General features: G+C 36.4%; 1 protein-coding gene across 1 annotated transcript; it reads right to left on the bottom strand.

The window, feature by feature from the left end:
* Positions 1-7,632: 7,632 nt before the first annotated feature.
* Positions 7,633-12,841, bottom strand: LOC127502918 (uncharacterized). Its single transcript, XM_051876378.1, has 2 exons — positions 11,298-12,841; positions 7,633-11,189 (listed from the first exon to the last, which is right to left on the bottom strand). The coding sequence occupies exon 2, from the start codon at positions 10,275-10,277 to the stop codon at positions 8,907-8,909; it is 1,371 nt and encodes a 456-aa protein (XP_051732338.1). The 5' UTR covers positions 10,278-11,189; positions 11,298-12,841; the 3' UTR covers positions 7,633-8,906.
* Between the last annotated feature and the right edge of the window lie 1,950 nt (positions 12,842-14,791).

Raw genomic sequence — 14,791 nt, 5'->3', positions numbered from 1 at the left:
CGTAATTGGTTTTCAGATTGCAGTCAACCATCGTAGGCTACTGCATGGAACATTGAAGAATATGACTGAAAGACCCTCATTAGACGCTCTCCAAGCATATGGGCTTTTACTGTGCAACTGAGACCCTGAGACCTCGAGATTCAGCCATGAATGTGTGAGCGTCTGTTCGGAGCATAATTATTGATCTAACAAGATAAAGAAAAGCTCTCGATGAGTGTTTCACTTCTAGGTGAGAGCGGTGTCATTCAGCAAGAAAGGCTGAAATTATGATCCGCTCACCTAGGTGCCTCAGTAATTACTCATATTGTACAAATGCAAATTTGTGCATTGAATGCATTATTTAAATGAGTAGAATTACAAAGCTCCTATTTTCTTCTCCATCACAGTCTGAAGTTCTCTGATATCTCCATCTGTGTCGTTTCCTTTCATGTTAAACTGGAGGAGTACTTCTGGAGCTCATGATAAAAACTGCTTCAAGATGAAGCACTTTACTGGAATGAGTACCAATAGACTTTTAGTCAGAGTAGATATTTACGTTGCAAGCAAAAACGAGACACGAGAGACAAAAGTTTATTCAATATGTAATTTATCATGTCTAATTTGTAGGGGTTCCAAACTTGTTTTTTTTTTGTTGTTGTTTTTTTTACAGGACATTTATGAAAAGATTTAACTTAAACACAGTCCATTTACAGATGTAAGGAAGTTTATAATACCTGGAGAATACATGATATGGAATGTGACAGTTAACAATTACTTAAAAACAAAACAAACAAAAAGAAATATTAATGATTTATTTACTTCAACATTTGGCAGATGCTTTTATTCAACAATTTATACTGCATCGAAGTTAAACAATTTATATATTTTTTCTAGGAATTAAACCAGTATTATTGTTTTTTTTTATTATTATTTATTTATTTTTTTGGTAACTGAAATAAAGATTAGATTGAATAAAGATATTAGATTACATTAGATGAAAAACTTAAACAGAAAGTAGAAATGTTGCCTTGGCAACTAACTGAAATAAATAAGCTGAAGTACTAAAATTATTAAAACTGAAATAAAGATAAATATGTAGATAAATATAAAGAAAAATATAAATATATAAGCTATATAGAAAATAAAAAAACTTATTAAATTGACAAAAGCACATAAAATTACTAAACTAAAATAAAAAGAAAAAAAACTAAAAGCTGCAATAGGCTATGTAAAATTTTGCAGTAAAATATCCCAAAACCACTAGGCCAGTGTTATATATTTTGTACTTACAATATCCCAAATGTTTCCAACTATTTGTAAATCGTGAGAAAATTGCTATTTTAACCAAGGATCCGGGACGTGTGAGGGAGTCGCCTGTCAATTGCGTCATACCCGTGTTAACCTCGGTTTCCTTGGTTTTTTTATTTTACAGAAACCATGGAAACACCAAAGATGCTTTAATATATTACATGTTTTAATAGACAAGGGCACAACTGTTTGGTTACATTTATAGATGGAAAACTAATTATTGTTATATAGCTCAACACGTTTAGTCTTATTGTTTAAAATAAATCTAATTTTTTTGCGAGTACCATGCTTTACCATGCCTCAGAGAAAAACACTATTTTGTCAAGTAGCTAACATAGCATAATCAGATGCAGCTTTATTTTTAGTAGCAGTAATACAGCATTTTCTCCATCATACAATACGTTTTAAAATTAATTGCATGCCATCCATCAACAAAAGCCATCAAGCATTTAATATGATATTCTTAAATCGATCTATCTTACTGCAGTGTGCAACAAGTGTCTCATAGCAGCCGCCGAGCGGAGTAACGTTAACGTTACAACATCATTTTCAACACAGTCAAATGTATCTAACATGATAAACAGAGCTGCGTTACCTCATACGCTTGACCGGAAAAGCGGAAGCGACGCCGGCGACTGTGGCATAATAAAAGTTCCACTGCTTGCGAGGTGTGTTGTGTTTGTCTCTCATTAGCAATCACTCCAGTGACCTCGTTCAGCTCCAACAACACTCGGCCCTGCGCTGCTTCATACTACAGTAACGTTAATAATCTTATCCATGAACATGATTTCTGCCCGAGTCTCGTCCCGATTCTCACTGGCTGTGAGGTGAAGACCACATGTCCCAAGATTCCGCACTCAAACTCGGCGTCATCAAGCTACACCTTTGTTTTGAATAGGCGACCTCTAGTGGACGAAAAACTACATAATACACCTTTAAAAGAAAAAACTGAACAAAAGCTAAAAGCAAAAAATTATAATATAAATAGATACTAAAAAATTTTAATTTGAAAATTCCATTTTGAAAAATAAGGTGAATAACATAAGTTTAGCTATATACAGGACCCATATGTTTAAAAAAAAAATGTCAGAATATACTTTTGAATGGCCATCAATGGAGAAAGATCCTTTTTGCTGGCAGATAGTGTAGTTACATCATTTACCAGCAGGGGCTAACGGTCCATGCTGACCAGCAACACACTGATCCCTTGGATTTGATGTGTGACAACTTAAAAAAACCTCTGGATTTAATGGATTTAAATATGTTAAATGCATTAAAAAGCATGATCAAATTCGTCAAAATATATAGCACAGTTTAGCTCTACAGACAGATTTCACACAGGCCTAGTTATAATCCTGCTCTGTGGCATGTATGTGAGTGTGTACTTCCTGTTGCTGTGCTAATGAAAGCTCATTGATACCCTGATCACAGACCATGCAGTCACTGGGGCACGTCACTAATTAACACCGGCATAATTCGTGTCCCGCTCTGACCTTTTCAGGCCTTTCAAGGTTTATGTAGCTGGCACCGAAATTGATGTCAATTATTTCGGATTTCATGTATTTTCACCGTGAATAAGCATTGTCTGAAATGACTGATGATTATGTTTTCATGAAATGTGATTAAGAGGACAAAAGGAAGGTGTGCTTTGAATAGGCTCTTCCTGCTTAGTATTTCCTTTGATGATGGGCACATTTTGACATGATTACATTTCATCCTATACGGTCATTTATCATGTACTTTTTGATATTAGCCCATAATTCATGATAGAAATTGTTTCTGGTAACTAAGTTAGCCCTACATGATCAATGAGAAAAGAAGCTAGTGAACTTTAAAGGTGATTCTCAACAGAAATTTTTTTTTTGTTATACTGGTTGAAAGTCTTCTCATATCCTGATAGCATCACTATGTTAAACGGTCTAAATGTATTTTTATAAATATACATAGTCTGTGGAAGGTGTAGGACACTAAAATGTTCATTATATCTTTATATTTGGTCTGAATGAAATAATACAATGTCCTACCTGCCTGTCAACATATGTTTTTACATACCCTCACGTACCTTGTTCGCGCAGAAATCATACTTCATCAGCGTGTTTCATACTTGCAGAGTTTATACAAATGTCAGTCACAGAGCACTGTAAACAAACAGCAGCCACCTTTTACAGTTCCTACCGACTCAAAACAACGATCTTATGCTGTGTTCACGCCATAACTATCGTAATTAAGAGATGGCAAGCTGTGACGATGTCCTCAGACTCGGAATTATGCATTTTCATGTCAACGTTATCAACACCGAAATTAATCTGCAGCAGTCAGTTACAACCTCTCCAAGTTGTTTACGTTCATTATTATTGTAATGTTATGTGCTTTGAGACATGAGGCAGTTTAACGTCATCTCTTGTGACGCTTTGCCAAGAGCAGTTGTGTGTGCTTTCATGTGTTTTGGAGGAGGCGTGGCTTTGGACAGCGATTAGCAGGGAGGGTGGGATTGTATGCTTTCAATGCTAGCAGGCTAACGTTAGCATTTCCTAGATCACCTACTGCACCTTTAAAGGGCTTCATTATTGAGTATATACAAAGTCCCTTTAAGACAAGTCATTTCACTCGGCGGCCATCTTTGAAACGCCTCTCGGGCATCCTGGGCATCATGCAGCTCCTATCTCTTTGAATGGGGAAACATCAAATTCTCCAAAGCTGTTTGCCAAGCTTTCGATTAAATTTCATATTTGAAATCACCAATGAAATCTGACAATAACTGTCTCATAAATTTTTTTTCCAAACGCTCAAATCATGACAAAAAAACAGTATTTAGGCTGGATCAAGCTAATGCGCATGCACAGACCTAAATGCGCGTCTCTTGTGCCTCATTTCGGAGGCGCGCGTCTGACTGTTTCTATAGAAACCGGTGCTTCTAACGGCTGCTGCAGTGACGCAATGACTTTACAGGTCGGCGATTGGCTCTTATTTTGAAGGCGGGACTTATTCCGCCATATTGAGCGTTACACTTTCTCCCATTCAAAACAATACGAGTGACATGTCTTGTGTTAATTTATGGTCTTTGGTATATACAGCAAGGGCGCAGAACTTAGTAGAGAGGCTAAGAACATGTCCTTACCAATATCCAGCCACCCCTGAATTGTCCCTAGCAATAATTTTGATCAGACAATTAATATATATTTATATGTAACCACTCTTGTTGTAATTTGGGCCACGTTTAAAATGGGTCATACCATTGATACCCGAGAAATCAAAGTAAATGCATTCAAAAACTGCGCTCTTTCAAGGATGTGTATTTATAAATATAAATATAGCGCATGGATGGAGTAAAGTAAGTGTTTGAAACCAAGCCTACATGCAGAGTTCAGTTTAACTTAATAAACTTTATGTTGTTAAACTTGATGTGCGAAGCAAACTGTTAGCTGAAATATCCACAAAAATAAAAACAACTGATGTAAGATTGTGCGGTTTATCTATCCATCACGTGTGTGTGAAAGTTATGTTTATTTCTACAGGAACATTAAGAAGTAGTAGTGGCCACGAGAAAAATATGTCGTTCCTTCAATATAAGATCTCGAGGCCATGACTTCACATTGTGTGGCCACGACGTAAGGATGTCATTACCTTGACAAAATTATCTTGTGGCCACAATATATTTTCATGCTCCCACAACTTAATATGTTGTGGTCACGACAAAACTACGTGAACCAAACATGTCTCCTCCCGGTCACCGTAGAATTCCATTGCCTTATATAAGAAAATATCAAATGGCATCTGCAAATAAAAGATGCTAGAACTTTTCTCAGAACTTTAGAACATTTAAAATATTGCTTGAGACATTTTGTGGCTTCAGTGTGCAAATGCTTTTTGGGGTCAGTGTATATCCACACAAGCAATGCATATAAAGTGCTTGGGTTAACAGATGAGGACTTTTAGGGGCAAAGCTTTGGCAATGGTGCAAAGGAAAGCGTGAAAACAACACAAAGAATAACAACAACTAAAAACACTTTGGGTGTCAGGTGTCAGCAGTGTCTGGTGTCTATTCCATGCAGTGGTTTCATAGGTGACAACAACAGAACTGTTAAAAGGGGTCATGTTTAATGCAAAAAAGTCTCTGAAGCAGCACTCTCATGGAATGTAATGAGCAATCTCAGGAAGCCTCACATGCAACTGACAAAATATTCCTAAAAACAACTATTAACCCACTGAAGTGCAATTACAACACTTGATTTTCCTATTAGGAATGCTCCATCTTTTGATTGTTTTAAGAATTTACTCAAAACATATCTTTTTAGTGAAGCTTTTAAGTAATAATTTTACAGTACTTTTGTTTTTGCATTATTATTGTGATTGTCATTATGGAGTTGCGTTGTTCTTTTGTTGTTTTTATCGTTGTAGCGCCTTGAGTGTAAGAAAGGCGCAATACAAATAAAATGTATTATTATTATTAAATACACGTTAACTAACATTTAACTGCTCAAAAAAATATATCATAATATTTATTATTTGAATAATTACTGATTATATAAATTATTTACTGGCAAGTTTACTCAAGAAAGCACATGTGCTTAACTTTATAACTAGTACCTACCTAGAGTGTAAAAAAATGTCATGACAATATATGTTTTTACATTAACTCATCAAAATAAGTTAAAGTCAGTTTAATATTATTTAAGTTGAAATTGCTTATACAGCCAAGTTGATTGTACTTGAAAATTTAAAGGGCAGCAACTGAACTTTACAGTGTAAAAATGAGAAACACATTATAAGTATTAACACTTCGCTCTCTGAGGGTCAAACTTGGATTGATCCCATTAAACTCCTTTATAGGCCTCAGTGTACCTGAAAGTTACGGAACAGCTGCCATTGTCCCCCAAAGCACCATAGTTCTGAATCTCATAACAGTGTATTAAATCCAACTGCTGAGGAAATGAAAAGATGCGTCAGTTCAGAGAATTTATGGCAATTTTATATCTGATGTATTTCAGGTTTTATAGTTAGCACAGTTGCCGGCTAATATCCCACAATCTTTTCTCATTGAGCCTCTTCTCCTTCAGTATTGTACACAAGGCTCTAGGCCTACTTTAAAGTAAGAAAATTGCTCTTTGAGTCATAGGTATAATCAGAAAAAATTGTTTAATGATTATATCCCAAGAATTTCATAACCTGCGATGATTTAGTACAGTGACACCAACAACAGGAAATGAACAACAACGGCGTCACAAATAACAAAGGAGGTAATTTGTAAGAATTTAGGAGCTACAGTGAAAAATATCTTGAGTCCCAGATTGTATCTATCTATCTATCTATCTATCTATCTATCTATCTATCATCCATCCATCCATCCATCCATCCATAGTTTTATGTAACAGTATTGTAATAGTGTGTAGAAAAATGATAGCTAATGATGTTCGTAACAAGTTCGCAAATCATTCAGCCTGAATGTGGCATATTGGTTAGAATGGAGTAAGTGCAAAGAAAACAACTGAATCACTTGACATTATTACCTTCGAATCCAAACGAACTTGAACTCTTTAGCTGATTTTAGTGACTCCCCAGCTTGGTGAGATTAAAGCTGCATCTTCACGCCTGTGACCATCATGGCACCTGCAGTGCTTTCAGGCAATTTGCTGACTAATGATCTGAAAAGAAGGTGACCATTAATAATAATAGCAGAACAACAATTAGTGGTAATAAAGTGCAGACAGGTTACTGTATTGCTGTAGTTATTATTTTTGAAGCAATGCAAAAACAGCAGAAACAATTAATTTCACACTTGAGTGTTACATGCAACTTATTTTTAATTGTTAATTGTAACATACTAAAATATTATAGTATTAATGTCTGCTTGATAATGTAAAGTGCTTTACACTGGACTAAAAACAAAGCCAGGGGAATTTTTGTCTCATTTATATAAAAAAATAATATATATAAAAAAAATTCACATACTATTGTACATCTGTGTGTGTGTGCACTTACCAGGGTTAATCGTCAATCTGATCCCTAAGATCTCTGTTAGCCTCTCTGCCATGACTCAGACCTTTCTGCGGTGATGTCTGTCATTAATGTTTCAGAGCTGAAAGCGCTCCTTCGAGACTGTTGCTTGTCTACTGATGGGGCTGTATTGATAAATGAAAAGCATTAAGCAGAAGCTTGTTTGATCTGCTCAGTGGAGGAAGCCTCGGAAACTGCTGGCATACCAATTTACACCCATCATTTATCTTTCTTTGCATGCTGTCCATAAGCACTCAAACAGACCAAACTGTTCATTTTTAACTAATATAATAATTTGCACTTTTCATACACTCGAAGCATGTTCAAAAACAGACACGCGAGCGGCGGTAACGAACAAAAACACTGTGACATGCTGATTTATGTCGACTAACTTTTATTTGAGGAATTCTGTTTTTAATAAGCTGAGTATGTACTTTATTAAAATCAAATGAATCAATAAGCAGTGCAAGACTAATATGTCTAAACTGGTTAATGTTGATTAAGTGAACACTTTGGTTTAATGTATAATGATCATAATGCAAGGCAAGCATCACATATAAGTACATTGCATATGGATTTCAGTGACATTCAGACAGTATTGGATTTGACTGTTTGATTCAAAGTAGGCTATTTTAAATGAATCGCATATACAAACTTTTTTGACAGTGCTCTGGGGATTTGTTACACTAGTCGATTACAAAATTTTAAACATTAATGAAATTAGTCCTGGCACACATCCCAAATATATATAGCTGATATGAGGTCTTGGGGTGAGGGGCTCTTTTGACTTGGGCCTGTAAGCATCCACTCAGAACAACTTAGCAACCGCGTATCAAGCAAGCACCATATTATGGCAGTCACATTTTTCCCTATTTTATAGTATTTTGTAGTCCAGAGGTTATACTGTATATTAATTTCCACCAGGTTACTCTAGTCAAAATGCAATAAATCAACAGATCCATTTACTGCAAAACACATTCAGTAACACCTGGAGTGTGTTTTGACTGAATTCCCATCTGCAGGAACGAAATTAACTTTTGCCAGGAAAGATGCCAACCATGGTCTCATCAGTTATTGCCACGTTTATATGCACTACAAAGATGTCAATACATTATGTAAAATCAAAGCCGATAATAGGCACTTCAGAGTGAAAAGGAGGCAGGAGACAATGGAAAAAAATCTCTCAGCTGTCCACGCAAAGCAATGGTACAGTTATTTTTCCCCCAATTAACACCCACAATTCCATTTGGCTTGCTCTTTGTAGTGAGATGTTTTTTTTTTTTTCTTTGTCATTTCCTTTTTTCACAGTTAAGTGGTGGCACACGAGTTTAACGTCAAGATAACTGAAATAAAAAAATATAATATCAGTATAAAGATTGGTAAATAATTTGATTTTGGAAATGCTTTTTGGCTTTTGATTATGGGTTCAAAACAGCATTACTAATATTCTTCTTGAAATAATTGGAATTGCCAGATTCTATTGGTCACAAACTCTCATTTATCCTTCTCATGCTTGGGAATGATGGAACTGTGAGTTATCAATTTTAGTGATGTCCGTATTGAACTTATTATGATGGATAGATGGATGGATGGATGGATGGATGGATGGATGGATGTTATGAACATCACTGACTTCTACCCACCATTAGAATACTGTTACATAAAATTATGGCTGTGAATAGATAGAACGACAGAAAGAACGATAGAAAGAACGACAGACAGACAGATACAGACCAATAGATAGAATGATAGATAGAACTACAGACAGAAAGATAGATAGAACGACAGACAGAACGACAGATAGATAGATATAGATAGATAGACAGAACGACAGAGACAGATAGATAGATAGAACGACAAAGAACGACATTCAGATAGATAGAATGACAGACAGAATGACAGATAGATAGACAGACAGATAGAATGACAGACAGATAGACAGAACGACAGATAGACAGAATGACAGATAGATACAGAACGACAGACAGATAGAACGACAGACAGAAAGATATAGATAGAATGACAAAGAACGACAGATAGACAGACAGAACAACAGAGAGATAGATAGAACAGAAAGAACAGACAGATAGACAGATAGATAGATAGATAGAACAGAAAGAATGACATATAGACAGAATGACAGATAGAATGACAGATAGAACGACAGACAGACAGAACAACAGATAAATAGAACGACAGACAGAACGACAGAAAGAACGACAGATAGACAGATAGATAGATAGAACAGAAAGAACGACATATAGACAGAATGACAGATAGAATGACAGATAGATAGATAGATAGAACAAATAGATTGATAGATAGATACAAAACGACAGATAGATAGAACGACAGACAGACAGAATGACAGACAGAAAGATAGAATGACAAAGAACAACAGACACAGATAGAACGACAGATAGACAGACAGAACAACAGATAGATAGAAAGATAGATAGAACAGAAAGAACGACAGATAGACAGAATGACAGACAGATAGACAGAATGACAGATAGATAGATAGATAGATAGATAGATAGATAGATAGAGAACGACATATAGATAGATAGATAGATAGATAGAATGACAGACAGACAGAACGACAGACAGAAAGATAGATAGAATGACAGACAGATAGAACAACAGATAGATAGATAGATAGATAGATAGATAGATAGAACAGAAAGAATGACAGATAGACAGAATGACAGATATACAGACAGAGAGACAGACAGATAGATAGATAGAACAAATAGATTGATAGATAGATAGATACAAAACGACAGACAGATAGATAGGACAGACAGAATGACAGACAGAAAGATAGAACGACAAAGAACAACAGACAGACAGATAGAACGACAGATAAACAGACAGAACAACAGATAGATAGAAAGATAGATAGATAGAACAGAAAGAACGACAGATAGACAGAATGACAGACAGACAGAATGACAGATAGATAGATAGATAGATAGATAGATAGAGAACGACATATAGATAGATAGATAGATAGATAGAATGACAGACAAACAGAACGACAGACAGAAAGATAGATAGAATGACAGACAGATAGACAGAACAACAGATAGATAGATAGATAGATAGATAGATAGATAGATAGATAGATAGATAGATAGATAGATAGATAGATAGATAGATAGATAGATAGATAGATGGATGTGTGATATCTTCACTCAAACACTACAGTATCTGTGATCTCTCTTCCTGTGGTTTGAAGAGACAGAGACATTTGAGAATAAAGCTGCTTTTTCCCCGGGTTATCTGCACTAGTTGATCATCACGCTCTCATATTCGTTTCATTGGACACACTCTGTGCTCTGGTAAGTATTGTGTTTCTGGTAATTCAAATGGCTGCTTGTATGATAACGCTAATGAGACTTTTTGCAATTAACCTGATGGTCTCGTCAGGTGGGCCTGAGGGGAAATTGTGCTGATGGTGTCATTATGGCTTAGATCACAACGAAAAGAGAATATCTGAAAAGAAAAGTCTCTAAATATGTTAGGAGCTGAGCCAGAGGACATCGTTGTGCTACTGCAGAGCAGCGATACGATTCAAATGGGTGGTATTGATGTTGTGTGATGAGAGCGGGCTCCGACTTGACTGAGGAAGCGTGTGTACAATACATATTGTGTGTTATAAATTATTGGCTTCTTCTGACAGGGAATGTATGAGTTATGCCCGTGTGGTAATCTTCTTCTGCCTCTCAGCTCTTCTCTTCGTTTCCTTTCTTCAGTGCCTACTTTGAACAGAAGAGTTTTCCTTTCCACACAAAGTCTGTAGATCTGAACTCTCTTTAGTTTGAGCCTGATCCTTAAGCCTCCTCTATTCCACTAGGAATAAGAATCGACTCCCTCCATCTCATCCATTTGCTGGAGAAACTGACCTATCGTTGGGTTAGCAGACGGGGAGAGTTAAAGTCATGCATTCTAATCACACGCTAATCAGTCCAGATTAGAACTGATACAGAGAGAAAATGGATTCATCCCCTCACCCCTTGAGATTATGGAGTTTAATGGAGATGGATAATGCTTGTGATATCTTCTTCAAAGACTTTCAGATTGATTGTATGTCCATCAATGCACAGTAAGTAGATATCCGATGACTGACACTTGAACATCAATGCTAAAGGACAACTGCTTAGCTTCACCTGAAATACAGGACAAATTCAAAACAGCTGTTAGCAAATTAAAAAGTATTTTTTCTAAACTACTACTAACAAACCTCATGAGGCCTGTTGCACAAAGCTGGTTTCAGTTGCTACCCAGGTCATTTTAAGATTAGTTTGAGCAAACTCTGGTTTTTCGGGCTCAAGAAGGTGGATTGATTTTAGTGGTGTTCACTATCATGGTAACTTACGCTACACAGCTAACCTGCTGTTTTATTCTGGGTTAGAGATTGCAAACTAAAACTGGACCAATCAGCTGTGAGCAAAGTGACATATATATGTAAGGTCACTGTGATTTTGCTAAGTAAGACATGTTCCTGTCCGACAATGTAGTCCTACTCCTATCCCTACCCCTAAACCTAACCCTACCCATAATTTATCCCTAAATTTAGAGGGAAATAATAGGTGAATAAAGGCGCATTCACACCAAGAACGATAACTATAACGATAAATACATTTGCGTCCACACCAATGAACGATAACAGTCTGTTTATTGTAAGCTCACGCGCTGCTGTTTCAAAGTGTGTACATGTTTTTGCTGTTCTTGTTGCAGTTACACGGCTTTAACCAGCAGATGTCCTCAGCATGCTATGATTCGAGTGAATAGCTAGTGCAATGATCTAATCTAACAGTGAATTTACCTGACGAAGTCAATATAGTTGAATAAAAACAACGCTTCTTTTTCACTGCAACTTCAAAGGAAGCAAGACGTTGTCGAAGCTAGCACTGGATACCATAGGTAATTTTATGTTACACTTTTTGCTAGCCTGCATAATGATCTCATCGTTAATACTTCTCACCATTTATTCCGAGGGTATGACCGACTGCTTTCCATATATCCATTTTCTTTAAAGTAGCCTTGAAAAGAGGGTTTGAATTGTCAAACAGTGGTGGCTTTTTCTGGCGATTAAATTCTCCACTATGTCGTCTGCCATTTTAAATACACGAACCCTTAAATTAGAATGGATTCTGATTGGCTGTCAGTGTTTTATCGTCCAGCAGCTGGAAAAAATCATTCTGAAAGTGATCCCAACTATATTGTTCCTCTATATTGGACAGTGCTATTCTCTTATATTTAGAACGATTTTTAGAACTATATCATTATTGTGACCTTTTATAGTTATCGTTCTTGGTGTGAACAGGCCTTAACACTGATGTAGAAGCACCTAACCCTGGTTGTAAGCCTAAGCTTGACAAAATGTAAATTTGTCCCTCAAATCTAATGGGTTAATTGGAATGTTGTTCCAGGATCAACAAAGATGTTGATCCAGGAACATGTTGCACTTGTGAAATTAGGTTCACCAGAGTAGAGACAAAATTGCCCATCTTTTGCCGCTTATTATGTAATATATTTATATTATATTAATTAAATTATATATATATTATATACAGGTGCTGGTCATATAATTAGAATATCATCAAAAAGTTGATTTCACTAATTCCATTCAAAAAGTGAAACTTGTATATTATATTCATTCATTACACACAGACTGATATATTTCAAATGTTTATTTCTTTTAATTTTGATGATTATAACTGACAACTAAGGAAAATCCCAAATTCAGTATCTCAGAAAATTAGAATATTACTTAAGACCAATACAAAGAAAGGATTTTTAGAAATCTTGGCCAACTAAAAAGTATGAACATGAAAAGTATGAGCATGTACAGCACTCAATACTTAGTTGGGGATCCTTTTGCCTGAATTACTGCAGCAATGCGGCGTGGCTTGGAGTCGATCAGTCTGTGGCACTGCTCAGGTGTTATAAGAGCCCAGGTTGCTCTGATAGTGGTCTTCAGCTCTTCTGCATTGTTGGGTCTGGCATATCGCATCTTCCTCTTCACAATACCCCATAGATTTTCTATGGGGTTAAGGTCAGGCGAGTTTGCTGGCCAATTAAGAACAGGGATACCATGGTCCTTAAACCAGGTACTGGTAGCTTTGGCACTGTGTGCAGGTGCCAAGTCCTGTTGGAAAATGAAATCTGCATCTCCATAAAGTTGGTCAGCAGCAGGAAGCATGAAGTGCTCTAAAACTTCCTGGTATACGGCTGCGTTGACCTTGGACCTCAGAAAACACATTGGACCAACACCAGCAGATGACATGGCACCCCAAACCATCACTGACTGTGGAAACTTTACACTGGACCTCAAGCAACGTGGATTGTGTGCCTCTCCTCTCTTCCTCCAGACTCTGGGACCCTGATTTCCAAAGGAAATGCAAAATTTACTTTCATCAGAGAACATAACTTTGGACCACTCAGCAGCAGTCCAGTCCTTTTTGTCTTTAGCCCAGGCGAGACGCTTCTGACGCTGTCTGTTGTTCAAGAGTGGCTTGACACAAGGAATGCGACAGCTGAAACCCATGTCTTGCATACATCTGTGCGTAGTGGTTCTTGAAGCACTGACTCCAGCTGCAGTCCACTCTTTGTGAATCTCCCCCACATTTTTGAATGGGTTTTGTTTCACAATCCTCTCCAGGGTGCGGTTATCCCTATTGCTTGTACACTTTTTTCTACCACATCTTTTCCTTCCCTTCGCCTCTCTATTAATGTGCTTGGACACAGAGCTCTGTGAACAGCCAGCCTCTTTTGCAATGACCTTTTGTGTCTTGCCCTCCTTGTGCAAGGTGTCAATGGTCGTCTTTTGGAGAACTGTCAAGTCAGCAGTCTTCCCCATGATTGTGTAGCCTACAGAACTAGACTGAGAGACAATTTAAAGGCCTTTGCAGGTGTTTTGAGTTAATTAGCTGATTAGAGTGTGGCACCAGGTGTCTTCAATATTGAACCTTTTCACAATATTCTAATTTTCTGAGATACTGAATTTGGGATTTTCCTTAGTTGTCAGTTGTAATCATCAAAATTAAAAGAAATAAACATTTGAAATATATCAGTCTGTGTGTAATGAATGAATATAATATACAAGTTTCACTTTTTGAATGGAATTAGTTAAATAAATTAACTTTTTGATGATATTCTAATTATATGACCAGCACCTGTAATTACTATATGAATTGACAAATAATATTAAACTTTGCATTTAATATATACATATAAATACAAGCTTTGATATTTAAAAAAGAAAAAATCTTTTGAGCTCTTTGTGAACATAAATTATTATTTAAATTCAGTTGCATTGATATAGTCAGATATTATATTTCAGCTGCCTTCTCAAACTTTCAGTGCAGCAGCAGTAGTGTTTATTTCTGCCTTGTAAATGCATTTAAATTCATGATGTCAGTGGAGTAAAGTATTTGAGTAAATGTAAATAGTTGCATAGCTACTTTGTAGGTTTACTGAGTATCATTTTGCATTGCACCTA

Source organism: Ctenopharyngodon idella, chromosome 20, assembly GCF_019924925.1.
Source record: "Ctenopharyngodon idella isolate HZGC_01 chromosome 20, HZGC01, whole genome shotgun sequence".
NCBI lineage: Eukaryota > Metazoa > Chordata > Actinopteri > Cypriniformes > Xenocyprididae > Ctenopharyngodon > Ctenopharyngodon idella.
The sequence above is the reverse complement of the archived record's forward strand: the minus strand, read 5'-3'. Positions and strand labels throughout refer to the sequence as shown.

Excerpts from the sequence above, each read along its gene's own strand:
- LOC127502918 (XM_051876378.1), bottom strand. The coding sequence starts at position 10,277 with ATGTCGTTCTCTATCTATCTATCTATCTATCTATCTATCTGTCATTCT.